The 26,668-nt window shown below is 45.6% G+C and overlaps 1 protein-coding gene across 4 annotated transcripts in view; it reads left to right on the top strand.

The window, feature by feature from the left end:
* Positions 1 to 26,668, top strand: part of CCDC149 (coiled-coil domain containing 149) — a 96,311-nt gene that overhangs the window by 50,627 nt on the left and 19,016 nt on the right. For all 4 annotated transcript variants that reach the window (XM_032495009.1, XM_032495000.1, XM_032495016.1 and 1 more), the window contains exons 5-9: positions 13,509 to 13,625; positions 14,438 to 14,610; positions 15,324 to 15,396; positions 16,828 to 16,912; positions 18,919 to 19,063. In XM_032495009.1, coding sequence (XP_032350900.1) covers positions 13,509 to 13,625; positions 14,438 to 14,610; positions 15,324 to 15,396; positions 16,828 to 16,912; positions 18,919 to 19,063 — 593 coding nt within the window. The remainder of the gene's footprint in view (positions 1 to 13,508; positions 13,626 to 14,437; positions 14,611 to 15,323; positions 15,397 to 16,827; positions 16,913 to 18,918; positions 19,064 to 26,668) is intronic.

Below are 26,668 nucleotides of genomic sequence, written 5' to 3'. Positions count from 1 at the left end.
TTGCCTGCCAAAAGGTGCAGGGAAGATGTTATAATATTCAACAGACCCTGTATCTCAATCTCAGCCTCTCCTCCTCCAAAAAGACCAACTGCTGTGAGCCCCAGAGATTCCATTTATTCTCATTTGCATCTAAAGTCATAGGGCTGGTTTATTTTCAGCCCCCTATGAGTCACGGTCATCCTCCCCCCACCCGCACCCCCAGTTATCAACATTAAGGCCAGATTACTCATTCAATAATGACACCAGCCTTCTTGAGAAACTCAGAGGCTCTGTTCAAGGGTGGCTGTGACTGAGTGTGGAGAATGGGTTAACCCTCCATTTGCTTTTTTATTCATCGTGACCCTCGCAGCTCCAGCCTTTCCATTGCCTTCTGACTCTCACCCCCACCTCCTTGCCATGGTGTGCTAGGCCCTACATTATGTGGCCCTCCTAATTTCTCCAGCCACATCTCTTGCCATTAGTCACCTCACACTGCAGTCCTGCAGTGCTAATTTCAGCCCCTTTGTGAACCATACTGCCTTATGCTTCAGGGCCTTTGCACCTGCTGTCTGCTGCCTGGAACACTCTTCCCCTTTACTTCTCCTGCAAACTCTTGGTCTCCTTTCAGGTCATAGGTGAAATGTAGCCTTCTCCAACTCATAGGGGCAGGTCCTTCACACACCTACAGTGCCCTGCTCTTTCCCAACTTCTTCTACTTGTGTGGCACCCCACCCCAAGGGCAAACTCTTTGTAGGCTGAATTCCTGAATCTGTAGGAATTAGCATTCTTAGTTCATGATATATAGACATTAATTAATAGATCTTTATTGAAGGAATGGAATAGAATCAACAAACGAATGAGTGAATGAATAAAATGAATGTAAAAAAGAGCAAAAAAGCTCAAGAAAGAGGAAAAGAAAAAGGAAAGGGAAGAATAAAAGAAAATAGCAGACAGACTGCCTCTCTGGTTGTCATCAGTAACTCTCTTTGTGGGGTAAGGAGTCGTTTAGAAATCTGGAGAAAGGAGCAAGCAGAGCAAACCATTCCATCCAAGAGAAAACAGAACAAAACCAAACCGAAGGTGTGAGAACTTGGAAGCCGCTGTGGCGAGGTCAGGATATCTGACGCTGAGCACTGGTGGACTTCGGGGAAGGGTCTGGCTCATAGGCTGACTCAAGCCCCTTAAATTCAGAAATACTTAATAATTGATGTTGGTTTCCTAACTCCCCCTATTCCAAACAGAAGGGCTGATGGCATGATTTTATGAGCAACTATTAAAGTGGAAGTTTCTTTTTCATCTCCAAGTTGCCATTTTAACTGATGACCCTTAGCCGTATTTGGGGAAGTCCAGATTCTAGGTGTTAAGTACATTTAAGAAACAAGGTGATAGGAAATTACTTGCCTTGGATACTTTAAGGTAGACTAATTTTTCCATTTGTTCAGCTAGAGCCTTGTCACCTTATGTGCCATAAAGCATTTTCCAACATCTTCTTGAAGGATTTGTTGCCACCCTGGCTTACAAGCAGCTTAGCACTCACATGGGGTTGAAGGTGGAGGGTGGGATTCCATGATCACCATCACCTATTATCTCCCCCAACAGTGCCCGAGCACTTGTCGGGGCTCCCGGACAGACATAAAGCCCCAGTCCAAGCCAGACGAGGGGTGTGAAACGGGAAACCTAGCTAGCACGCTCTCCTTCCCTGGTTATTATGGCTCTGCAAGGTTAACGAGGAAAGAGAAGTCCTGTGGGGGAGGGAGGACTCATCTCCACAAATCACCCAGGGAAAAGCTCTTCACGAGCATGGATTACCTGGGGTTCTCAGGCTGGGAGGAATAAGGACCAATTACTCGGAAAGACCCAGACAGTGCTGAGGCCCCAGGTCTGGAAAGCAGCCCCCAGAGAGAACTGCAGCCCCACTGTCCGCCCCTGAGGTATGCCGGCTTCCTCTTCTGGGCATTAAGAGAAGAATGCTTCTGGGAAAGGGGACCAGGAGGAGGAAGGAGGTCTCTGAGAATTTAAGGTTCAGTAAGAGGCAATCAGCAAAACTAACAGCCCACGCTTGAATCACAGACATCCAGAGGTGAGCTGGGGAGCGAGCTCTTCTGAAGAAGAAGCCTGGCCGGTAGAGCTTTGCCCATTTCCATGGTATAAATACTGAGGCCGTGACATTTAAATATCAGGCTAGCAAAGTGAAGTCTCTAAAATAGGAGTTAGAAAGCTTAGCACTCCAGAAGAAGCCAGCTCTAGCCTCCCACTGCCAAGTGATGTAGTCTAGACTGGTCCAGGAGGTCCACCTTTGGAAACTGCTAGACCCAGGTGTATAGTCTGGCTCTGCCAGTTATTATCCGTGTGACCTTGAGCAAGTCACGTGTCTCTCGAGACCTCAGTTTCCTCATCTGTAAAATGGGAGTAATAATCCCTCACGTAGAATTGCTGTCAGATGTCATCGTTTATTCATCAGTACATAACTGGGAACTCACTGTGTGCTGATGAATGTTCTAGGAGGTGTGGCTACATCAAGAAATAAAAAAGACAGGTTACCCATTCTCACAGAGTTTATAGTCTAGTCGGGGAGGCAGAGAGTAAGCAAATAAAATACTTGAATAAGATCATCAAACAGTGGTTAGTGCTGGGAAGACAAGAAAGCTGATGATGAGATTTAATGATTGGGGTGTGTGTGTGTGTGTGTGTGCGTGTGAAATACGATGTTTATAAGACGTGTAGCACAGTGCCTGGCACCCAGTAAGCACTCCGTAAAGGGTAGACACTGCTGGTATATTTAGCACAACCTGGGCCCAGATTGGCTTAGAGTCGTCTTGTGCCAAAATCCCACCGGGAATCTCAAGGTCTTCCTTTCTGTTGATAGACTGTTTCCAGTGAGGCAGGTGGCTATGTATCTCCCCGTAGAGACAGAGATTGGGGTGAGAAGTCTAGTACCTGGCAAACGGATCCCCCAAACTCAGCCATCCTTATCACCACCCCAAACATTATTACTTTGGTGCTGAGCTCCCAGAAGCTTCCTCGCATTTTGTGTGGCCCTTGTGGAATAATCGTCTAAATAGGGTGCGTCAGCAGCGGCATCTCATGTCCCCATCCCAAATGGTTTTCCTGTCCATTTGCTTGTATCTTTCTTCATTTTACAGATTATGGCGCTTTAAGGGCAGAAGAAAATAATGCAATGCGAGGTACTCACAAGCGAGGAACTTTGGGGGCACAGTGCTCCTAACAGGGTCAGGCAGTCACAGTTCCTGGGCCCCTGCTGGCCAGTTTAAATGTGGCTGCCTGTGACAGTGCAGAACACGGGGTCTGCCCTTGATGGTGACCTTTATGTTACGCCAGCCGATGGTCTTTATCGGGTGTTGGCACCGTAGAATGATAGACCCCTTCTGTGAATGCACCTCTGTTGACAGGGGACTTTGGGATGGATTCGGCCAGCAAACCAATCAAGTCAAAGCCACGAGCCCGTAAAGACAGACCAATGAGCATGCAGACGACTAACTTAAGTATACTTTGTTTAAAAAAAAAAGAGAGAGAGAAAGAGCGAAAAAGAGTGCTCAGCTGTGGATGCTTGTACCAGTCCAGAGTGAGGGATCAAGGATCTTTGTAAACAGTTCCTCTTTCTGCTTCAAAGGAGATGTCCTAACCTGTAGGAAACCCACATGAAAAGGGCACTTCAGTGAAAAGCTCTCACCTTGGGGCGCTACAGAAATTAATTACAAAGCATTAAAATGAGCGATAAGGACCCTTCACCCACTCCATCATGTCTTACTCTAACTGGGATCTCGGTGGTGAACCTAGGTGACACAGCTAGTTCAACAAGCAGCCAGACCAGTTCAGCATTTCCTCACGTTTTATTGTCAGGTGAATTAAGCAAATTCATGTGGTCTCAGAGACCATATCTGAGCCTGTTCTGGCTCATGTGAACTCATTGCCTGGGTGGACCATGCGACCAAAACAGTGTTGTCTTGGACATTCATCCCCTAGACCACGTGTTGTAATTACACTTTGTAGAGAACTGATTCTGAAAGATATCTCTGCCCAAGACTTAGTTTATAGTACACCATACCCAAATCACACTAAAATAAAAACAAATTGAAGCAGCTTTAAAACTGCTTGGTGCAACACTGTAAAGATTGTCTCTCTGGAAGCCATGTGTTCTGAACTGTCTGAAGGTAATTCAGGGGCTTCGTAGCTGTGTGATCTTGGACCAGATGCTTGACTTCTCTGTGTCTCAGTTGTTCTCATCTCTGCAATGGAGATAACAGTAGTACTTGCCTCATGGAGGGTGGTTCGGTTCAATTCATTTCAACACATCTTTACTGAAGACCTGACTCTATGGTCTGGGAACAGGATAGTAAACAAAACCAATGAGTCCCTGCTCTCATGGGGCTTCTATTCTAGTGGGGACAGATGGGCAGTAAGCAAATAGACAAATCAATATATCATATTTCACAGATTCTGCAAAGCACAGTTTTTCACATTTGAACATCTCTGATCACGGTGTCATGGTGTCTAGGCTCTGGTGTCACGTATGATTGGTACTTTTTGGTCTTTTTAGAGGTGCATAATGGTGGATCCTAGAGTTGATAGAGTCTTACATTTGATGAAATACAGAATAATATATCAGAAGGTGCTAAGTGCTAAGTAAACAAGTGACAGCAGGCCAAGGGGCTGAGGAGCGCAGTCGGGCCAGCTGGCAGGGACTACTTACATTGAGTGGTCAGGGAAGGCATTGCTGTTCACATGTCTTTCTCTCAGAGGCATGAAGGCATTGAGGTGGGAGGCAGTCAAATAGCTGGGGGATGAGGTGCAGAGACCCTGAGTGAAGGAGCCTGGGGTGACAGAGGCACGACACGGGGGCCAGTGCGCCCGCCTTCGGTGAGAATTCGATGCGGGAAGTTACATACAGCACGTAATGCAGAACACACTCCATAGGGGAGCGCCAGGCAGTGAGTGCTGGTGTGGAGGGAGGCAGCGGGCATCAGCTCCTGAACTGTCACCGGCCCTGCCAGGGTAAGGTCGGTGATGTGGGCCTTTACCTCTCCATGTCTCAGTCTCTCATCTGACAACGGGGATCGTAACAGGGTGCTGGTTGGTCTTACTGGGTTAATGTGTGTAAGCACCTAGGACAGATGTGTCTGCTCTGCAGGTTAAGGGCGAGGAGACACTGCAGTCTCGGATCTCAGCCTGAGCACAGGGCACAGAGACATGGCTTCAGAGCCCTGCGTCTGCCTCTCCGAGGGCTACCCCCATGAAGAGGGCAGGGCAGTGTCTGCCTCCCACAGTTGTGGGAAGCAGCAAACGAGAGGCTTCCTGTATTTAAGATGTATATGAGGGCTCCCTACAGCTGGCCAGACACTGCCGTGGGTGCTGGTGTGTTTCAGTGCACGTGACGAGCGAGGTTCCTGCAGTATTGCTGACCTCGGGGAGGGTAGGAACAGATGAACGAGGTGATTTCCGTAAGTACGGTGAAGAGTGGGGCACTTGAAGGTAAACAGCTTCAGCGATGGTTTCCAGGGAAGACTTCGCAGAGGAGGTGACATTTGACTTGAGAGCTGAAAGAGACAAAAGAAGTGGGTTCTGGACAGACCTGTGGGCAGAGCAAGGGCAGAGCATGTACAAAGGCTGAGAGGCTGGCAGGAGCAACGTGTGCTCGAGGCACTGAAGAGGAGCCAGCGTGGCCAGGCATCAAGGGAGGAGGTTGGAGGTGTTGGGGTCAGGAGGCTGGTGCGGCAGCTCATGCGTGAGCTCTCGTAAGGGCTTTGCTATTTATTCCAAATTTACTCCAGTGCAGTGAAAATCCACTGGGGTTATCATGTGTAAGAAAAGCTTCTAGCATGTTGTTTGGCCCAAACTGGGTTCTTGTTAACTGGGAAACACTGATACACACTCTAATGAGTGTGTGCATCGTGATCTCCAGGGCCTGGGAAGAAGAGAATGAAAACTGCTGTTTTTGTTTTGTTTTGTTTTGTTTTAAATAAATTCTTTTGCTTAAAGCTGGAGCTGGATTTGTCATATAGGTCTAGGAATTTGATCTTTGGTATACACAATAGAGTTGCCTACTTGGAGCCTTTTTAAGCTCTTTTGTCTAATTTTATCAAGGGTATTTCAAAAGATCAGGGGGCAGTTGGAGAGGATGTGGAGAAAGCCAACAGGAAGAGTAAAGAAAAGATAGGCAGGACCTTGTTTATTAAGTCTCTCAGCACAACACTGGGCCAGATGAATGTTTAATAAATGATTCTTGGCACTGACCTCTCCCTCCACATGCTGTTTGCATCAGTATGCAAGGACTGGGGGCAAGGAACCGCTAGCATCCCCTTCCTATTAATTCTTCCATCTGATCCTCCCAGAACTCTGGCCAATAGCGAGTCACTGTTTAAGAATTGTAACCGTACCAACTATCACTGGGGATTGTACTTTTAAAGCTCTTCAGAGAGTTATATCAACAGTGATCATTGCACTTCATCTTCACATTGTGAGGACAGAGACCCCCAGAATTGGAGTTGTGCAGTGCACGGGCAGGGCAACCATTCATAGCTGACCTGTCTACAAGATAGTTTTTTATTTTTATTATAGACTGAATGTGATCCCCCAAAATTTGTATGTTGAAACCTAATCTGAGATGTGATGATATTAGCAGGTTGGGCCTTTGGGAGGTGATTAGGTCATGAGGGTGGAGCCCTCATCAAGGGGACTAGTGCCTTCATAAAAGAGACCCCAGTGAGTTCTTTTGCCCCCTCTGCCCTATGAGGACACAGTGAGAGAAGACAGCTGACTGTGAACCAGGAATTGGGCCCTTATGGACAATAAATCTGCTAACACCTTGCTCTTAAATTTCCCAGCCTCCAGAATTGTGAGAACTAAATGCTTGTTTATAAGCTACTCTGTGGTATTCTGTTATGGCAGCCTAAACAGACTAAGGACAGGAATTGATACTGAGAAGTGGGATGCTGCTATGACAAGTACCTAAAAATGTGGAAGCAGCTTTGGAACTGGGTAGGGGGTGGAGGCTGGGAGAGTTTTGAGGTGTGTGCGGGAAAAAGCCAGTGGCCCTTCACAACATTGCTGTGATGGGACTATTAAGGGCAGTTCTGGTGAGCGCTCAGAAAGAAAAGAGGAGAGCTGTAGAGAAAGCTTCCATCTCCTTGGAGAATACGTAAGTCATCCTGAACAGAATGCTGGTAACAATACAGACGATAAAGGCCATTCTGATGAGGCCTCAGATGGAAACGTGTAATGAACACTGGGGCAAAGGTCATCGTTGTTCTAAAGTGGCAAAGAACTTGGCTGAAGTGTGTTCAAGTTCTACGGTTTTATGGAAGGTAGAGTTTGTGAGCAATGAAAATGGGTATGTAGCTGAGGAAATTTCTAAGCAAAGGATTGAGGGAGCAGCCTGGTTTCTCTTGACTGCTTCTAAAATGAGAAAAGAGAGATGATTTGAAGATGGAGTTGTTCAGCAAAAATGAATGAGAATTTAAAGATTTGGAAAATTCTCAGCCTGTCTGTATTGCAAAAACTTGAGAACACTGTGGGTATTGGTCAAATGGCCATTTGATAAGGAGGTTAGTGCGGCTCAGACACATGTTCTTCAGGACCAGGGAAGAACAACCCTGAAGGTAATTCAGAGATGAACTAGGCTGCCAGTCCCACTGCAGGCCTGGTGTGAGCCCTGCGGGACAGGCTGCCTCCCCCTGGATTACAGAGGAGGGGGCCTTCTAAAGCCACAGGCCTGAGACTCCAGCCCAGCAGAGCTGCAGGGCCCCAGGAGAGAGCTACTGCAGGGCTGTCCTGCCAGGTCTTGGGGGTGATGTTGCCAGTGGGCCTGGAAGGCAGAGCATCAAGCCAGAGAGGATTAGTCTTGAGCTCCGTTAGGTTTGGTGTTGACTTGAGACCTGTCGCCCCTTCCTTTCTTAGCTCTCTCTTTTGGAATGAGATGGCCTATCCTATGTGTCTCCCACCTTTGCAGTTTGGAAGCACATCACTTGCTCAGTTTCAAAGGTTCACAGCTGGAGAGGAATTTGCCTCGGGGTGCGTCTCACCTCGAGTCTCACCCATGCCTGATTTAGATGATATTTAAATGGGGCTTTGGACTGAAGACTTTAGAGTTGATGCTGGAATCAGTTCATCTTCAGCGGTGGTGGAGATAGAGTAAGTGTGTTTTGCATGTGAGGAGAACATGAATTTGGGAGAGGAGGTCAAGGGTGGAATGGTGTAGACTGAATGTGTCCCCCCCAAATTCATATATTGACACCTCAGCCCCAGTGTGATGGTATTAGGAGGTGGGCCTCTGGGAGGTGATTAGGTCATGAGGGTGGAGCCCTCATCAGTGGCATTCGTGCCCTTATACAAAAGAGACCCTCTTCCCTTCCACCATGTGAGGATACAGCAAAATGATGGCCCTCTAGGAACCAGGAAGCAGGCTCTCAGCAATCTGTGAGCACCTTGACCTTGGATTCCCGGCCTCTAGAACTCTGAGAAATAAATGTTTGTTGTCTGTCAGCCACCCAGTCTATGGCAGTCTGTTATAGCAGCCCGAATGGACTAAGACAACCTCCACTTCCAAAAAAGCTGGTATCACCTGGAGTTCAGTGAAGTGACTGTGATCAGCAGATGCAGGATCTGAACCCTGATAACACCTGGAGCATAACAGCTGTTCCTGCCCCCAGCTGCCTCCCTCCCACTGCCATTTGGGGAAAACGGATTCAAGCAAATGAAAATAAGAAGAGGGAGAGACTGTTGAGGGCTGTGAGGTCTGGAAGCTTGAGCAGAGATCAAGGAAGGAGTGAGTCATTCCCACTGGGGAGCCGGGGGGGGGGGTTGGGGAGACCAGCGTTTGAGCAGGGCCTTGGCGGGGGGAATCAGATTTCATCAGCAGGGTGGGGGAAGGGTGCCCAAGAGCCGTTTGCCACATCGTTTTGCGACCACATCCCTCAGCCACTTCCCAGCTGCAGCTGCACCTCATCCATAAGCAGACGGCTCACACCCATAATTCATTCATAAACGTTTATTTCCATCTAAATCAGCAAATGAATGCATCTATTGGTGGCAGTGCACGCGCCTCTTGGGGCACCGATCCACTTCGAGGGTTGGCACAGGGAGGCTGGCTGTGGAGTTTTGACGGCCCCATTGGAGGAAATTAAGTGCTCGGAGCAGTTGCTTCAGAGCCACTTCCAAGGTCGGAAATCAACGTCATCACCTGCAGTCTGCAGATAAGGTTGGCTTGGGAGCGCCGCTTCCTTCAGCTGAGAAGGAAGATCGGATTTCCCCAGTGGGCATCTGTGTAGGGGAGCGCACATGGAGGGTGACATTGATGATCTTCACAGCCACGATCATGATAGCAGCTGACATTTATCGGGCACTTTCTATGTTTCAGGGGCTGTGCGAAGTGTGGGAGAGAAATCCCACCTTCTCTGACTTAGGACTAGGTTATGAGGTCAGCGTGTAAGAGGCAAAAACTCATGTCTATCCAAAATTCACCTTGATGGTCCCTTAAACTGTCCATAAAGTTGAGAGCATGTAGTCATGCATGCTCTGAACAAGAGTCTTATGTATAAATAAGAACATTAGGATTTTGCCTAAACATATCAGTCCCTCTCCCACCTCGCTCTCAGTCTGAGACATTGAAAGCAGAAATGGGTGGAGTCGCCCATCTAAAAAATTTTCATTTCTCTCTCATCCCCTCTTCTCCATCTCTCTCTTCCTCCCCTTGATTCTCCCCCTCATCTTTTTGCCAAACACATACATTTGAATTTCTGTAAGTTAATTGCTCATTTAATGCAACTTCGCTCTCTGTTACTTTATGTGTAACGTTGGGGAGGGGAAATTTCCCCCTCTACCCATCTAGAGTTCTTGCAACTGGACTAATAATAAAACTGACACAAGACAGATTAACAGGAGAAAAAGAAACCCATTTTAATTCATGCTGGTCTCATGGACATGGGACCTAAGAAGAGAACAGATCAGGCAGCTGTAATACTTTTTAGACATAGGAATATAAATTTGGGAGGAACTGACAGGACAAAGAAACTTAGATTTTGGGTGCCGAGTTAATGAAGTATCTAAACAGAGTTTGAGCTTTGGGTAGTGAATTAAGGAAGTAACAAGGTTTGTTTATATTGGCTTCTTGGACTAAATTCCCTCTCTCTGGCAATAAGAGGGTCCTTCCTTCAGGTGCCTTTCACAGGAGATATTTCTTTCCTGCTTGCAGTTTGTCTGAAAGGCGGGTCAGAGTGTCCCTCTGGTGTTGGTCATTTCTTAAGTAACTTTAATTCCAAATAATTAATATGCCACCAAGGTACATTTTGGGGTGGCCTACTCTGGGCCCCAAAGTTACAGCAACCCTGGACAGTAAAAATCTGTTTACTATCGTATTCTTACAGTGAAAGATACTAAGGCTCAGAGAAGTTCAGGCAAATGTCTGAGGGTGCACAGCTCTCAGACTTGGTCCCAGGACACTAATCCCCAAGCAGGCGGACTCCAGAGCCAGTGAGCTGTCAGCTGTTGTGATGGCCTCCTTGGGCCCCTTCAGCTGATGGAACTTGAGTGTCAGACCCAACCAGTGATCCGGCTATTACCAACTTGGGCCTCACTTTTAAAAATAAATGTTTCAACCAGTCCAGCCCTGAGATTTAATAGCCGATATCGTATGCACATTAAACAGCAAATGATTGTTAACATGTTTATTGAAGCTTAACAGGCATCCAGTATATAAAAGATGACTCTCTTATATGGCTGTCAGACCTCAATAAACATGTTTAATAATTAATTGGCATTAAGCAAACATAATTGTGTGATTCTAAATTAAGTGTTCGGTGAAGCGTACTGTGAATGGAAAACCGCAGTGGTATTTTATTACTTAAAGTTCAGGCTGTCAATCTGACTTTTCACATATGAAGAAAAGCATCCTATTTTCAAAGCCAGGTCTCAGGCCTCCTGTCATCTCATGCCAAAGGAGGCACAGGCTTTCTTGTTCCTAGACCCTTTGATCTGAGAAATGTTTCTTAGTTAGTTAGCTGTTTGTATTTCTTTGTATCCACTTGGGGTTGTGAAAACCCTCAGTCAAGAAACTGTAACGTGAAAGATGTTTTCACACAGTGGCTTTCAGGTGAATGAACCAGTTCCGCCCAATACAGCAGATTCTTGTTGTTGACTGCAGTTATCTTCTCTAAATCTGCTGCGGACACCAGGTTAGGGGATGCTGAACCATCGCTCCTAGGGGAAGTGTGCAATTAGGTTCCTCTGTGCCTCTGGTCATAATATTTTTGTCACCTAATCAATGTATAACTTTGTTTTCTATGTGTTTCTGTGTAAAGTCACCGTATTTAATTTATATTGTTGATTCTGTAACACTGAACTCATGGCCAATAGCGCTGTAATTTGTGCCTGAATGAAGCCTATCCAACACATGTGTATGGCACATCACGGCATTCTTGTGCTTAGGAACATGGATAGCACTCCGGCCCTGCCCGGGGTGGGGGGCCATCTTAAACAGCAAAATACCAACAAAAAGCACAAAAATATGGGGGGGAAAAAAAACCAACAAGAAATGTGGCATGAAAGAGACCAAGAGAAGGACACTTTTTTCCAGTATGAACTGAAACAGGAAAGCAAAACATTGCCTTGTTCTAGCTCAGCTGGGAACGTTCCTGTGGGACGTTTCCCACTGTTCGCAACTCTGCATTTATCTGCGCATGTTCACCCATGACGCAAAAGCACTGTGAATGCTGATTTTGAGGCTGCAGATAAATTTGCAGTAGGCAGATTTACAATGACAGAATCCTTGAGTGTTGGAATGAGGATTCCATTAAGCACGGCCATCTGCATACCTAAGTGCCGTGTGTCTGTTCCACCTGCCTTGATTGTTGTCTGCTGATTCTAATGATGCTGTCGCTCATAGTAGGTGCACAGTGAATATTTGTCCAGTGCAGTTGACTAGTTTTCAAACACAGACTCCAAGTAGCTGTCATTTGAAAATGCTTTTTACTTTTCAATAGTCATCATGTCTTTCAAAGTTCATTGCTGTATTTTCTTATTTCAATCTAATTAATAGTCTACCTTGGCTTTTAACTTTCTCATCTGCCCCTACGTTCTTTAGACACTTGAAAATAAAGCCATTTTCTCTATTGGCAACAAATCCCTTAAGATTCACACAGGAACAAGGAAAAGCCTGCCCCAGTAGGTACTCCTGGATGGGTCAGATCTACGTGGCAGCAAAAAACTGTGCCCAGGGTTTCATCTGTATATGAAGTCCATCCTCACACACCCTACAGGGAGGTAGAGGAACCAGGCTTACGATCTCTTTAGAAGAAGCATCAGGAAGCAGTGCCCTAACTTTAAAAAGTCACTCTAATGGCAACCTGCTTGGCATTGATGGGCATGTAGGGGGTGCTCTGGGACCACTGGCTCTTCCTGGGGTCTCTAACAGTTTCCATCATGGCCCTACTGGAAGGTTTGGAGCTACATGTGGAGACTGGCCCCGGAGTCTGAAAAGCCATGGGTTCTTCAGGGATCCTTTGGAAAATTACAATTTGAGGACTAGAATTTAATTCCTAGAGATTTAAAAACAATTTTAAAAGTATGTTATGAAAGTCACGCATTTTTATTTAATTTATTTATTTATTCAAATGGAGGTCCTGGGGATTGAACCCAGGACCCAGTGCATGCTAAGCATGCACTCTACCACTTGAGCTACACTCTCCCCACTGTACTTTGAAAAATAAGAGAAGAAAAGAACAGATAGCATACACAGTCTCACATCACCTAAACATACACATTTTAAAAGTTTAGTGTATTTGGTAATTTTTTTTCGTATATGGGTTCTTAGAATAAATTTCAATCATACTGTATATAAAAGTTAGTCCGTGGTCTTGCATAGTTCACATCACCCTCATTCCAAACAGCTGTAAACTAGCCCATTGACTGACTACATTATCCTTTGCTAGCCATTCTACTTTTGTTAGACAGTGTTTCTAGTTTCTTTTAACACTTTCTATAAATAACAGCACAATCGACTTTTTTTTTCTTTTTTCCTAAAGCTCGTGCACGTCTGGGATTTTTCTTAGCCCAGATGGTCAGAAGCAGAGTTATTGGATCATCGGGTAGGGACATTTTTAAGGCTCTTGATAACATAGCCTAATTATTAAGAGTGTGGGAGCATGCCCATTTTAGCAGAACCTTAATTTTTGCCAAGTTTAAAAGAGACCCAGAGTTTTTCCCTCACTATGGTGGAGCTACACAGGACACCCACCTTCGGATTCCCAGGCCTGTGTTCCCCTTAGCTTTATGCAGTGTATGCATGCACACGTGTGTCTGTGCGTGCATGTACAGAATACAATGTGGATTTTTTTTTATTTTAATGTGTGATATTGGCAAGAAATTTCTTTGTCTTGTATCTTTCCCCAGTATTTCTTGGAAAAGCTTATCTTCCAGAGCTTTCTGCCTAGTGTGCTTGGAATTTTATTCATGTCTATTCATCTAACTGTCTCTCTCTCTCTCTCTCTCTCTTCTTTTTCTACCAATGGAAAATGCAGTTGTTGAGGATGACGATTGCCAAACAGAGGCTTGGAGACGAAGAAATTGGCGTGCGGCACTTTGCAGCCCATGAGCGTGAGGATTTGGTTCAGCAGCTGGAGAGAGCGAAAGAACAGGTTATCACCAACACCTATTAAGAGTGGGGGGGCTGTTTGCACAGCTGGGCACAACACAGAGGAGAGTGGACTGTGCCCCGTTTCTCAGAAAGTGTGGGGTGCCTGGGATGCAATCAGGGGAGGAAGGAAGATACAGTTTGAATGTGTTTACTCCCTCTGCGCTTTGCTTGGTTCCCAAGTGACCTCTTCCGTTTCTGGCTTCCAGCAGATCTGTACTCTTACTTTGGGTACCATTGTTCTGAACACAAGAAACATCCTCCCTGCGCAGGATAGACAGGGAGAGGACAAAACGTGACAAACTGGCCTTAATTTGCAAGTTTCCGCTGAAATGCTGAGAGATGCTTTTTAGGCAAAATCTCAACGGGTAGCAAGCCCTAGTTCGGGAACAGCTCAGAGAGCCTAGATTTCGATTTTCTTCTCTTACTAATTGGTTTTGAAGAGCAGAACAAGATTTCTGGGTTTAGAGTGGTTTGGGAAAATATCTGTAAGCCACTGGCTATTGTTCCCAATGTCTGGATTTGCCCTCTCCGAGCCTCTGGCTTTAGGCCGTGCTGCAGCGGGTAAGCGATTGGGTCTATGTTTCCAAGCTCCTGCCCACTTCCCACCTTAGATATTATAAGTGTCTGGCCAGAAGTCATCCCCTTGCTTTTTGCTTTTGTAATATTACAGTGTGTGGCGCTGGTGGCTTTATAGCATGCAGGTGATCTGGAGAAGTTCTCTGAAAGCCAGGCAGCCCAGCAGAAGGCTCTGTCTTAGCCATAAAGCCGGCGTCTGAAGAGTGTCTTGAGTGAGGGCGCCTCCTTTGGTTTCAGATTGAATCTCTGGAGCATGACCTGCAGGCCTCTGTGGATGAGCTTCAGGATGTTAAAGAAGAGCGGTCTTCCTACCAGGACAAAGTCGAGAGGCTCAACCAGGAGCTAAACCACATCCTGAGCGGGCACGAGAACCGTATCATTGATGTGGATGCCCTGTGTATGGAGAACAGGCAAGTGGCCAGGCTCAGGGAGAATGCGGGCTCTCCACGCACCTGCAGGCTGGCAGCTGCCGCAGCCCTATTTACATTTGAGAAATTGCCTTACAGTGAAAGGAAAATCCCAACCCTGTAACAATGGTATTAACGCTCCACATTAGTGGTAAAAGTAAGAAAGAAAAACCACATGCTTACACGCCTCCATGTGTGCTCTGTCCCCCCCCCCACCCTCCCTCTTCCCCAGTTGGGTGAGAAGGGTAGGGAGTCAGTGGAAGCTGCTTGTGATTGCTATCAAGAAGATGGAAAAGAATAAGAAAATAAATTGAGAAATTCCCTTAGCTGTTTCTTTTCCCTGAGGCAGACTTCAGTGTGTGTATGTGACTAACTTAATGCTGTGTCTGGTGTCGCCTCTTCCTGACTTGCTCCCCAGTGGAATCGTCTTAATGAGAATTATGTGAAAACTGTGTTGATATCCCGTAGGGGATCTCTGCAGAGGGCTGCTCTAAAGTGGGCTTTCTGTGATTTCGGTGTATTTGACCTTGATCATATTCATTTAAGAAGAGGTCACAAAGATGCGCTTTTCTCTTCCCCCTTCTGGTGGTGAGAAGATGCTGTATGTAAAAGATGGCTCTTTGAGTGAGTGGTTTTCTTTGTTTCCTCTCCTCCTTGAGTGTAGGTTTTTTTATGTGGCCCCCAAACTCTTCCTAGTTGTATATATTCTTTTCCAGGTACCTTCAGGAGAGATTAAAGCAACTTCACGAAGAGGTCAACCTCTTGAAATCTAACGTTGCCAAGTACAAGGTAGAAAATCATGATGATGACGGTGATGATTCACTATTGTACATCTAAATGTCATTCTATTTTAATTCTCTTTTATGTGCCAAAGACATCCCAGTGCTTGCCTGCCGTCCCTGACAGAGTCCAATAAGAGCTTTAACTGAGGAACCAGGAAGAATTAAACCCAAAACAGCAAACAACAAAAACAGCTTCTGCAAAAGCTCCTTGTATTCATTGCTGTTATCTGGGCAGGGTACACTGAGACCCCCCCCAGAATCTGGACGTGGCCACTTTACAGCCTCAGTCCATATTCAATTATGTTTCTTATCTGGCTTTTTTAATAAAATGTTCTGTCGTCAGATGCTCTTTGTCTCCTAATCATCATCATAAGAAAATGATTTCTGAGAGAGGAAGAAGCAAAGACTGGGAAATCACAATCGAAATGATAATGTCCACGTCACACTGAAAGGACAGAATGTTGGAATTCTCCCCACTGTTACTGAGTCGAATTCCAGCGCCATTAGTTAGATAATATTTATTTCTGCAGATGTTAGCTTTAAGTGTTATAATTAGAAAAGTCTCCTGGGTTTCTCTGCTTTGAAAATAGATTGATTTCTCTTCCTGAGGGTGAAGTTTTGCAGCAGTCTCAATGCTGGGGAGAGCCGTCTCATTTTCCTGGCTTTCGAGGTTTGCTTTTTTCTCAGAAATCTCCATGCTGTTCTGCCTTTCCATTCTGTGGGGGCCACGCTTGAGTTTATACCAGTCTATATATACACAGGCAAGCCAAAGAAGAATACCGCTTTTAAAGTTGTATAATTAATACATAATTTTTAAAATGTATGTATGCATTCACTTACCAACATTTATTCAGCTCTTCTATGTGCCAAGCACTGGCTATACAGCACGTATCCATTTCAATGTAACAGTCGGTTCTATGAATGACACACACATACTTCCTTAATCTTGTGTCCACAGCAGATTTCATTAATCACTCACAGCTCTTTTTCCAGTCCAACCACAGAATCCTTCCAAACACCACTAATGATCTTTTGGCATTGGTCCATGCAAGAAAACCTCTTCTCTGTCTCATGTCTATTCAGAAGGAGTTTCTAAAACTAGTGACTTCACACATTAGACTGAGTTCTTGCTTCAGATTTGATTTAATCTAATGAATATACATTGAGTGTCTTCTATAAATAGGCAGATGTAATTGCTGTAATTCTACTGGGTACTAACTTTAAAAAAAACAAAAACAAAAACAAAAACACCTCTTTACCAGGTCCATAAAAATCATAACTCTTTGGCGGGGACTCTGAATTTTAAAAGTTGCGCCAGCATTTGGAGTTTGCAAAGAGTTCTTGTGTGCCGGATAGGAGGCATCTGCTGTAATTAGGTCTTTTTTCTAATATTGGCTTTTCTGACAGAGGTTTTTGTTTTCTCCCCATGCTGCTTTAGAATGCTCTCGAGAGACGGAAAAACTCGAAAGGCCAAGGTAAATCCAGCAGCAGTGCTCTGACTGGAGTCCTGTCTGCAAAGCAAGGTAGGGTCCATGCTCTGGGACGGACCATTTATGATCACAGAATTCTAGAGCCATGAGTCCACCTCTGGTTTTGTGGATTAGGAACCAAGGTGATCCTTAGAACAGTCACCACCACCCCCAACTTCTGCCTGCATCAGGATTGCCTGGAGGGCTTATTAAAACAGATTACTGGGCCCCACCTCAGTTTCTGATTTAGTAGGTCTGAGATGAGCCCAGAGAATATGCATTTCTAAAAAGTTCCCAGGGAATGCCGATGCTGGTTTGGGAACCCTGCTTTGAGAGCTGCTGCATTAGAGTTTCTCAAATAATTAGACCCCTAACTACGCTCTCCTTTCCAGAATGTTTTCCCTTCTCTAATCACAGGGAGGTTAGCATCTCCCAGTGTTTGTGCCAGCCTCGTCAAGTTTCCACTTTTCCCGGCCTTTATGATCAGACTAGAAAAGTCTCATAGCTGCTGGAAGCATTTTCTCGTGGCACACGTGCCTTTTTCAAAGAAGCTTTTATTGATTGCAATTTTATTCCTCCTTCTTGTCGATTCCGATGAAAAATAATGATCGTCCAGGAACAGTCAGGGGAATAAATAGCAGAGAGCTTGCTTCTGACACTTAATATTTGGGAATTCAGTTCTAAACATAAGCCTCAAGTGGACCATGCTGGGCTGGCCCACTTTGGGCTTGTTGGCGATACGGACCAGCAAGGATCACGTGACAGCCCTCATCAGAGCTACAGCGGATTGAAAAAAAAGTGCTGAATCTCCAGCCTACCTAATAATCAGTGCACTTTTCCAAGCAACCTCTCTTTTCTCATTCAACACAAAAAGGACACCTTAGAATTCTTTTTGAAAAGAAAACTACAGTACTCTATAGAGATGTGAGGTAGCCCATCCAAGTACACCTCTGGGCGCCCTTGATAGCCAGACGTCCGTGAATGTTGAGGCCCAGTCCTGTTACTGACGTGGGGAACGCCAGCTACACTCCAACACCATGGCCAAACGGTCAACCGGCACAACTTTTCTAGAAAACCATTTGGCACCCTGTTATGAAAAACCTTAAAAACCCTTTGAGCCAGCAAGAAATAAGTGCAGACATATGCAAGCACTTTGCTTCAAGAAAGTTCTTCCTACATTAGTTATAATTAAAAAAAACAAAAAATGGAAGCAACACAAATGTCCAGCAGTCATTAAATAAATTTCTGTAGCTCTAAGCAGCTGTTACATTTTACATTTTAGTGTATATTCATGATGAGGCATAAGGTAAAGAGGAAAAAGCAGAGCTTTTTCCCATTTTTGAAGAGAAACGGATGAATTTGTGGGTCTATGTATAGGCATATAAGAAATGATGTTCAGAGGTATAAGGAGAGATTTATATATATATTTTTCTGTCTGGTAAGGGTACAAATAGTTGTTGTCTTTTGGGGTTATCTCTTCGTTTCTAAAAATGTGCATATATAAAATATTTTACATTTTGTATTTTATATTCTAAATAATCTCCTGTATTATCTTGCCACCCACCAAGCATACCACATGGGAAGCTGATATTTAAAGCAAGGAGCTCAGGACTGGAGTCACGGTCATTTCCATGGCTGGGTGACCTTCAGCTAATGTTTTTACTCCATCAGCACATTGCTTTTCTGTCCATGAAATGGGAATAAATAACATTTTCCAGGTTTTGTTTTTTTTTTTTCCAAGTCTCAAATGAGCTAGCCATTATGAGTGTTCTGAAAGTGTAAAATACTGGACAAATGCAAAAGATGATTATTCTTTTAAAACACATGTTGTTAAAAGTCCATAAGGGCTTCCTCCTTTTTGTTTAAACTTCACCCCTCACACTGAATTTTATTTTATGTTACCTTTGACACTTGAAATGGACCCTTCAATTACAATATAGTTGCATATAGAAGCCGGGAACAGATGCCAGCTTCACTGTTCAGGAAGATCTGACCTCGGCTTGCATTCCAACACTCCAGAAGGATTTAAGACTGAGTTGTAAATTTTATATCCTGCCTAGTTCAGGATCTGTTGTCTGAGGATCATGGGTGCAGTCTCCCAGCTACTCCGCAGTCCATTTCTGACCTGAAATCTCTGGCAACGGCCCTGTTGGAGACGATCCACGAGAAAAACATGGTCATCCAGCACCAGAGGCAGACCAACAAGTAGGTGGCTGGGCCCCTGGGCTGGGGGCTGGCGGGAGATGTGTGGGAGGAGGGCCAGCAGCAGTGGGTGGCAACCAGGTGGGACTAAAACCTTAAGGGAAGGAGGGATGAGCCCCCAAATCTGGAAGGAAACTTATTCAACTGCAGCTGTGCTTCGGAATAATGACAGCATCCTGGCTCTCAGCTGGAACCAGCTGAAAGTAATGCTGATTATCCCGTACTGAATGCCTACCCTGAGCCACGCCCTGCGTAATGCACATTGCCTGACAGTGTTCCTGCCTGGGTAACTGAACCTGCTCTCCTCCAGGTCTCCTTGAGGAAAGGCACCTCCTCGGTGCCATTTTAACCTTACAGCATGGCTCCCTGGGGCTCTGAATAGCAGCTGGGCCTCAAAGGGAATCTCACGCCACTTTTCCAGATCAACAACAAAATGGTGAAAAGGAACAATAATTAAAACAGAATCTCTTATCTGGTGACTACAAACACGTGGACTATGTTGGGCAAAATCACACAAGTTAAAGTAGCATTAGAGACAACAGGAGCAAAAATTAAAGTGTTCAGAGAATGGCGACTAAACAACAAATTAAAGCAACAAACGTTGCAAACAGGGCCGGCAACCCACAGTCACACACCACCCAGTGCTCAGGAGGTCCCTGCACTTGGTCTCATGCTCCAAGGTCACCATCTTGAAATTCTTTTTTTTTTTTTTTAACAAGGTGGCCCCGAGTTTTCATTTTGCACTGAGCCCTGCAAATTCCATAGCTGGTCTTGCTTATAAGATCTACCAGGGGAACCAAAATGAAATACAGGTACCAAAAGGCTGGGCTCCCAGCAAGAAGAAGAGGGGTTGGGGAATCGGGGGCCCCAGCGAGGTGGGGGCGCAGGGAGAGAGGCAGCCAGAAAATGATGAAGGGTATTGTAAAAACAAAATAGCAGAAAGAGAGGCCGGGAGTGAAGGGAAGATCGCGCCGGAGATGAAGATGTATATAAAAGAAGGCAGAGAGCAGTGGAGGGAGTCTGGGCAATCTTAAAGGAATGACAAGGGTAATTGATTGACAGAAGTTTTAAAAATTCTCTTAAAAGAAATCTTAACCAAGGACTGAAACGGCCAGATGCTAAAACGGAAATACTCCTCAGGGGAGGAAGGAGAAACGGGAATCTCCCCAGAATAGGTACGAGGTCTATTTTATTCAGACAGAAATCCCCTGCCGCCGGCAGCGTTCCCAGGAGCCTTCTTTGTCCTCACCAGCTCCCTGCAAAGCACCCACTGGGGCTCCTGCAAACCTTCTCAGGTCTTCTAAACCCTAGTTTGTTCTCAGCAGGTGGCCTCAGCCCCTCTTTTACTGAGAAAACAAAGCCTGCCTATTGTCAGCCCACAACTTACTGCTCCCCTGAAACCCACATCTCCCATGCTCTCCTTCTGGTCTCGGGGAAACACATGGACCTGCCATCCCCACTGTCTTCCCTCCTCAGGGCCTGGCTCTCCTGTGACCTCCTCTTTCAGTCTCTTCAGTTCGGTCCTGCCTCCTGCTTCTGCATCTTCACCAGGAAGCCTCACAGATCTTCCTGAACCCACCCAAAAGGGTTCCCATGAATTCCACTCACCTCAGATCTTTGTGAACAGGAAATCACCTCTACTTCTTTAACAGACACCCCATCAAAGTGTTTTGGAGGGGCACCTATGTTGGAGGTTTTAGAGGGGGTGCTTGTTTAGAAATGTGGATTTGGAGGGTGTCCTGGAGGGAACGGCAGGATTCTGGATTTTAGCAAGCGCCTGGTGACGCCTTGGGCAGGAACAGAAGAGCACCTCAGCTTTAATACCTCCCAAGACCTCTTCTGAATTTTCCTAACAGTCTTCTGCTGAAGGTCACCAGGACCCCTACACCCCGCTTTCTGAGTCTCTCTTTTCTATAATTTCTCTACATCCCAATTCCCATCTTTTTGGATTCCTCCAACTTTCTCCACTGCCTTATTCCCTTCTCCCTCCTTCTCTCTTTCCCCCTCCTGCCCACCCCAGGCCTCCTCCTCCTCCTCCTCCTCCTCCTCCTCCTCTTGTATTTAGTCCTCCATCTTCTTACCACCCCCCCAGGGGACCTTGTTCCCTCTGTCTTTGCTTCCATTCTCTGCCAACTCTTCGTAGAACTCTTGTCCCCACCTCACCACCAAAAGCAAGACCCACATTTCCCACTGCTAGGTTGACAGTTTCCCCTGATACTTTTTCAGTTCCTCAAATGTGATGAGTCTAGAATCTGGAGCATGCATTCCTTAGTACGTTTTAAGACATTTTAAAATGCTTGTGCCCTTTCACACAAAGGGTCTGCTTCTAGGAATTTATCATAAAGAAAAAAAAATCAGAATGAAGCCCTAAGATTTATACATAAAGTAGTTCACTGTGGATTCATTTGTAAGAGTGGGGAAAAAAAATGGAAACAACCCAAATATTTTAAAATTGAAGAATGATTAAGATTACAGAAAATCCATGAGGCAGAATATTATTCAGCCACTTAAAGCGTCATTTGAGGAATATTTAATGTGCTCTGCTAACCATCCAAATAACTAGGTTTGACGTCACTCGGGTTGAATCTGTCCCAAGGCCAGAATGTCTATTTTGGTCGCTCTTTTCTCCCAATACATAGGACAGGGCTGGGCCCACAGTGGGTGCTCATTGTTTGATGAATGGACGATTGAATTGTCTTCAAACTCTTTGTTCCCGCCCTAATAATCATATGCGGTGGCCATTTAGCTTTATGGTTTTCATGCATTCATGTATTCAATATATCTTTCCTGAGTGCTTGCCATGGTCCTTCAAGGTACATCTCCTAAATGCCCCCTCTGCTTTCTTCCTACCGGACCATCACCTCGTCCTTGGGAAGATTCTCCCATCAGTCCTCCATCCTCAGACCCCAGCCCCACCTCTTCCAATGCTTACCTGGACACTCTCATAGCCACTTGACAGCTACAGTTCTGATCATGACACAAGCCTCCACTGAAGAGCTAGGCCGAGTCCCACTGCCTACCAAGCTCAGCATCCCCACGCGGTTGGCCTGACCCTCTTGCCCCTTACGACAGATTGATTTCCTGATGTATTCCTCCCATCCCCCACTGCAACCACACATCCCCAGGTTCCATGGGCTCCCACACTCTGTTGAGAAAGATAGACATTTTCATTTTGCTAGGCTTATTTTTTAAAGTACCTTTTCATTATTAAATTATTATTTAATAATTTTGAACCATCGGATGGTTCCCATTTTAAAAAGCTAAACAGTAGATCTCCAAACTACAGCTGTCTCTCAGCCACCCAATTCCCCCTCCTGGAAGAAACCACCATTCATCACTTTTTATGTATCCTCTCCAAGGATGCATATGTAAGCAAATGCATAATACATTTATATAGACACACATAAGTGCTCATATGTATTTATACAGATATAGATTTTCTTTTTTCTTTTTTTTTCTTTTTTACAAATTGTAGCTAGTGTTCGTCAAAAAAAGTTTTCTTCACCATCTCCAACCTTCCTTTTTTTCTCTAGTAACAATAGATCTTGAAGATTGCTCCCTATCAGTACATAAAGTACCTAATGTGCCTTTTTTTTTTTTTAATACTTTGAGGGTCTTAAGTTTTCATACTTTTCAATAAACGTTTTATCTGTGGTATGGAAAGAAACAAATTATACAACAGATGGAGTGGGGGCTCAGAATAAAATTTAAATTTGATCTGCTTGCTGTTATCCCCAATGATTTAGTAATTAAAATAGTAAAACAGCTCTGTCTGGGTGTAGCATTAGAAGTAACACAGGTGTTCTGTTCTGTAAGTGTGTGCTCCCCTACCGGCACCCCCCCCCCCGGCCTGGCAGTTAACCCTCTACTACCCCCACCACTCACCCACCACCCGCCCCCAAGGCCCAGTGGCCAATGGGACATCTTGAAGAATTGATGAATGAACCCAGGACTTTATATTTTGAGAGGATGTTCAGTTAATAAGCATTTTGCTTGAAGTAGTCTCTGCCAGAGTTTGCAGTTGTCTAGCTACTGTGAAAGAAGGGATGTGGTTCTTGTGTCTTATGGTGGCAGAGCATCAATGGAAGAGGCAGATGTTAAAGAGGACTATCTTACAGAACACGTCTGGCTCTCCAGCCCTTCCCAGCCAGCCGTCACTTGGCGGGTGGGGTGGCAGCGGTGGTAGTCAGGACATGAGGCCATGCTGCCCTTTCACCAGCCTCTGTGCTGTGCCTCAAACTGGTACCTGCTCTCCCCCTTCTCCAGCCAATGGTGAGTCGCTTGGAATTTCAAGACCGTGGAAGCAGCAGAAGCTGTCTCGGATCAGAGCAGAGATTCAAAAGAAGGTCTCCTTGCGTGGAGGTTGGGAGCAGGGCCCTCTGTGTGGGGCCACGGCCTCTCCTCCTCTTTGGGTCCCAGCTCCCCCCAGGACCCTCACTCAGAGATTCCTGCTCTCTGTGTTGTCCAGAGAACAGAGACAGAGGCACAGTGGTGGCCAGTTCCTGAGTTAGTTCCATCTTGCAGGTCCCCTGTGACTGTTGTTATTATCAGAAACTACCCCTGCAAATCCATCCAGAGGCCTGGTGTCCCAGGGATGTTCCTGGACTACTAGGTGGACATGTGCTAAAACCTCCCCTGTCCTAAAACAAGCCATAGTGAACTAAAAATTTTATTTTAAAATTTCCCTCATCCTACCGAAAAAAAAAAAAAAACAAACCCTCTCTCAAGCCTGTTTATGCCTCAAGCTGTGGCCCTGCCTGTCTCCTTGGATTCCCTGCTAAACTACTTGAAGAGTTATCTATATACACTGCTCCAACTTTCCTCACAGTCTGTTTTCCTCAGCCCTGTCACTTGGATTCTGGATTCCACCCTTCCCGTCTTGTAACAGCTCTCTCAAGGGCCAGGCACATCTTACTGACCTTTTTCATCCCGTGTGACCACTTTCTAGACTAAGGCAATACCGCACACTGCCCCACCTGGAACTCTCTCTCCCCCTGGCTTCGGGGCCCCACGTTGCCCAGGCCCTCCTCTTTCCTCTCCCCTTGTGTGTCTCTAGCCCTTCCCTGCCTGCGCAGGTGTGCTCCGGTCCCCTGTCCTGACCTCTCCCACTCTGGTGATGAGTAGACCCACCCCCCAGCACACTCTCATCTTTGCCCTCGCAGATCTTTCCCGTCTCCCACGTGGCCAGCTGTCTACCCGGATGTCGTGTGGGCATCTCAAACTCCTCACCTGCCTCCTTGTCACGACTCCATACCTCTGGCTTCCCTGCATCCAGTGGCTTGTTTGGGGCCATCATTGTCACCGCCCTGGGCCGTACTCTCCGAACTGCTCTTCCTGCTTCACCTCACACTCCTTCCGGTTCATTCTCAACCCCATGTCAGGAACAGTTTCCCTGAACTTCATTATGCTGCTTCTCTGCTTCAAAGCCTTCAGTCTCCCTCTGCGGCCAATGAGTAAAAGTCTCAACATTCTCAATATGGCCACAAGATCATTCACAATCTGGGTCCCTACCAGCTGCCCTGGGCTCGTCTTTCACTTAATCTTCGCTTCTGCACCGCAGTTCCCCTGAAGCGCTTGTGTGTTTCCAGGCCCAGGTTTGATTCTGGCCCCTCTGTCTGCCAGCTGTGTCACCCAGGGCAACTTGGTCAGCCTCTGGGTCTCAGCTCCCTCATCTGCAAAATAAGCATAATTAAGAGCTACCGCACTGATTGTCTCAAGGGTCTAAGTGAGATCATATCTGTGAGCATGTGATTAGTAAACAGCCACCGTTATTAAGGCCTCCCACTGGCAGAGTACGCGTGTGCGTCTGCGCGCACACCTCTGTCCATCTGTCTCCCACCAGACGGAGTCCCTCAAATATGGGGACAGGGTCTGCTTCTCTTCATTGTCCCCTACAGCCTCAATATTTTATATATATATATATATATATATATATATATATTTTTTTTTTTTTTTTTTTTTTTTGAAATCGGACCCTGTTTCTACTTCTACTGTCTCCATCTGTGAATACTGCCAGCTGTTAAGACTCAGCTGGCCCTCTTCTCTCCCTGGGCTGTGTCCCAGCACGTTCAGTGGCCCACCTGGCATTCTGTTCGGTGTAAAGCCAACCAGGAAGATGCTCTGTCACTTGAAGCATCTTGGGTTGTATTCTGCAAGCCAGCTGTGGCTGCATTCGTGTTTCAGTTACGAAGGGAACTTAAAGAGAACTTGCCTTAGGCATGACAACGCTGGTTTTACAGGGCCCTTGTGGTGTTCTCGGTTAAGAGCATGCACTTCGGAGGCAAACTGAGGTGCAGGTTAAAAGCCAGACTCACCACCAGCTGAGTCCTGCATGTGGTGGGGTTAAGTTAACTAACTTCCATACCTCTGTTTCTTAATGGGAGGAGTAGAGTGTGGTGGGTGAGAACACTGGGGGTTAGGAAAAGACATGCTTTGAGATGAACTGTGTGTTCTTGAGCAACTTGCTTAACCTCTCTGTTTGTTAGGGTCCACATGTGTAAAAGGAGAATTTTTTAAAATGCAGAGTTTTTGTCAGGTCAAAATGAAAAAAAACTGCACATTCAGTATGTGTTCAGCAGGGGCTCTGACTCATGCCTGAGGCTCAGGAAAGATTAGTTGCTGTTTTGTGTTAACCACAGTGCAGTTGTCATTGGTGGCTTTGGTGTTACTATTGCCACTACCACAACTTCCACTGGATCCATTTTACTACCTCCAGCCCTGCATCAGATGCCTGTGTCAGGCTAAAGATAAAAGCAGTCAGCACTGACAAACTTCCACAGAGTCCCTGAGAATAGATTATTGGGGACACCAGCAAATTCACCTCAGACCTTTTCTGGGAGACACGGCTGTCTTATCCAGGAACATCAGAAAAAAATACAACTGAATGTCTCTTCACCACGCCTTTGAACATTGATCCTTCAGTGTACACAGAAGAGTTAAGCCTTATCTTTTGTTTCCAAGAGGCAGCCACATACAGATGATCTGATCTCGTTAAGAAACAGGCATCAACTTGAACATGGCTGTGACTGCATCTCAAATCCATCAGCTGGTGAAAAGGGAGGTTGGATCAGAAGGTCTGAGCAAAATATTGAAAGTGAGATTACGAAGAATGGTGTTTATTGAAGGGTCAGAGACATGAAAGCAAAATAGACCCAACAAATGGAGGGAAAATTGAAAGTAATTGATAAAGACTATGCAGAATTTAAGACTTAAGGAAAAGAAAAGGGAAAAGCTCTAAGTATCTAGATGAACAAAACCACATATAGTAACGTCAAAGAGTTTCCTGTGAACTCGAAGGGAATATTAATTAAGATGCTGCAAGTCAATTCAGGTAAAATAAGGATGCATCCAAAGCCATTTATATATGTGCAGATATATGCATATTCATGTCTTGGTATGTATGTGGGTGTGTGCAGCTATCTCTGGAATATAAAGAGAGGTAGGAGAACAATTCTGGTGTTCTCGTCTCTCCTGCTGAAAGGATTTGAAACTTCACTATTAAGGTGATTTCCACATCATTTTAGCACAGCAGTGCCAAGAAAATCCCCCAAAGATGAAGACTGGCTGTTCAATTTCCAGGCCAATGGAAAGTGATTGAAGTTTTAGATG

Source organism: Camelus ferus, chromosome 2 (genome assembly GCF_009834535.1).
Source record: "Camelus ferus isolate YT-003-E chromosome 2, BCGSAC_Cfer_1.0, whole genome shotgun sequence".
In the NCBI taxonomy this organism is placed as follows: Eukaryota; Metazoa; Chordata; class Mammalia; order Artiodactyla; family Camelidae; genus Camelus; species Camelus ferus.
Note: the sequence above shows the minus strand (reverse complement) of the source record. Positions and strands in the feature narration are given on the sequence as shown.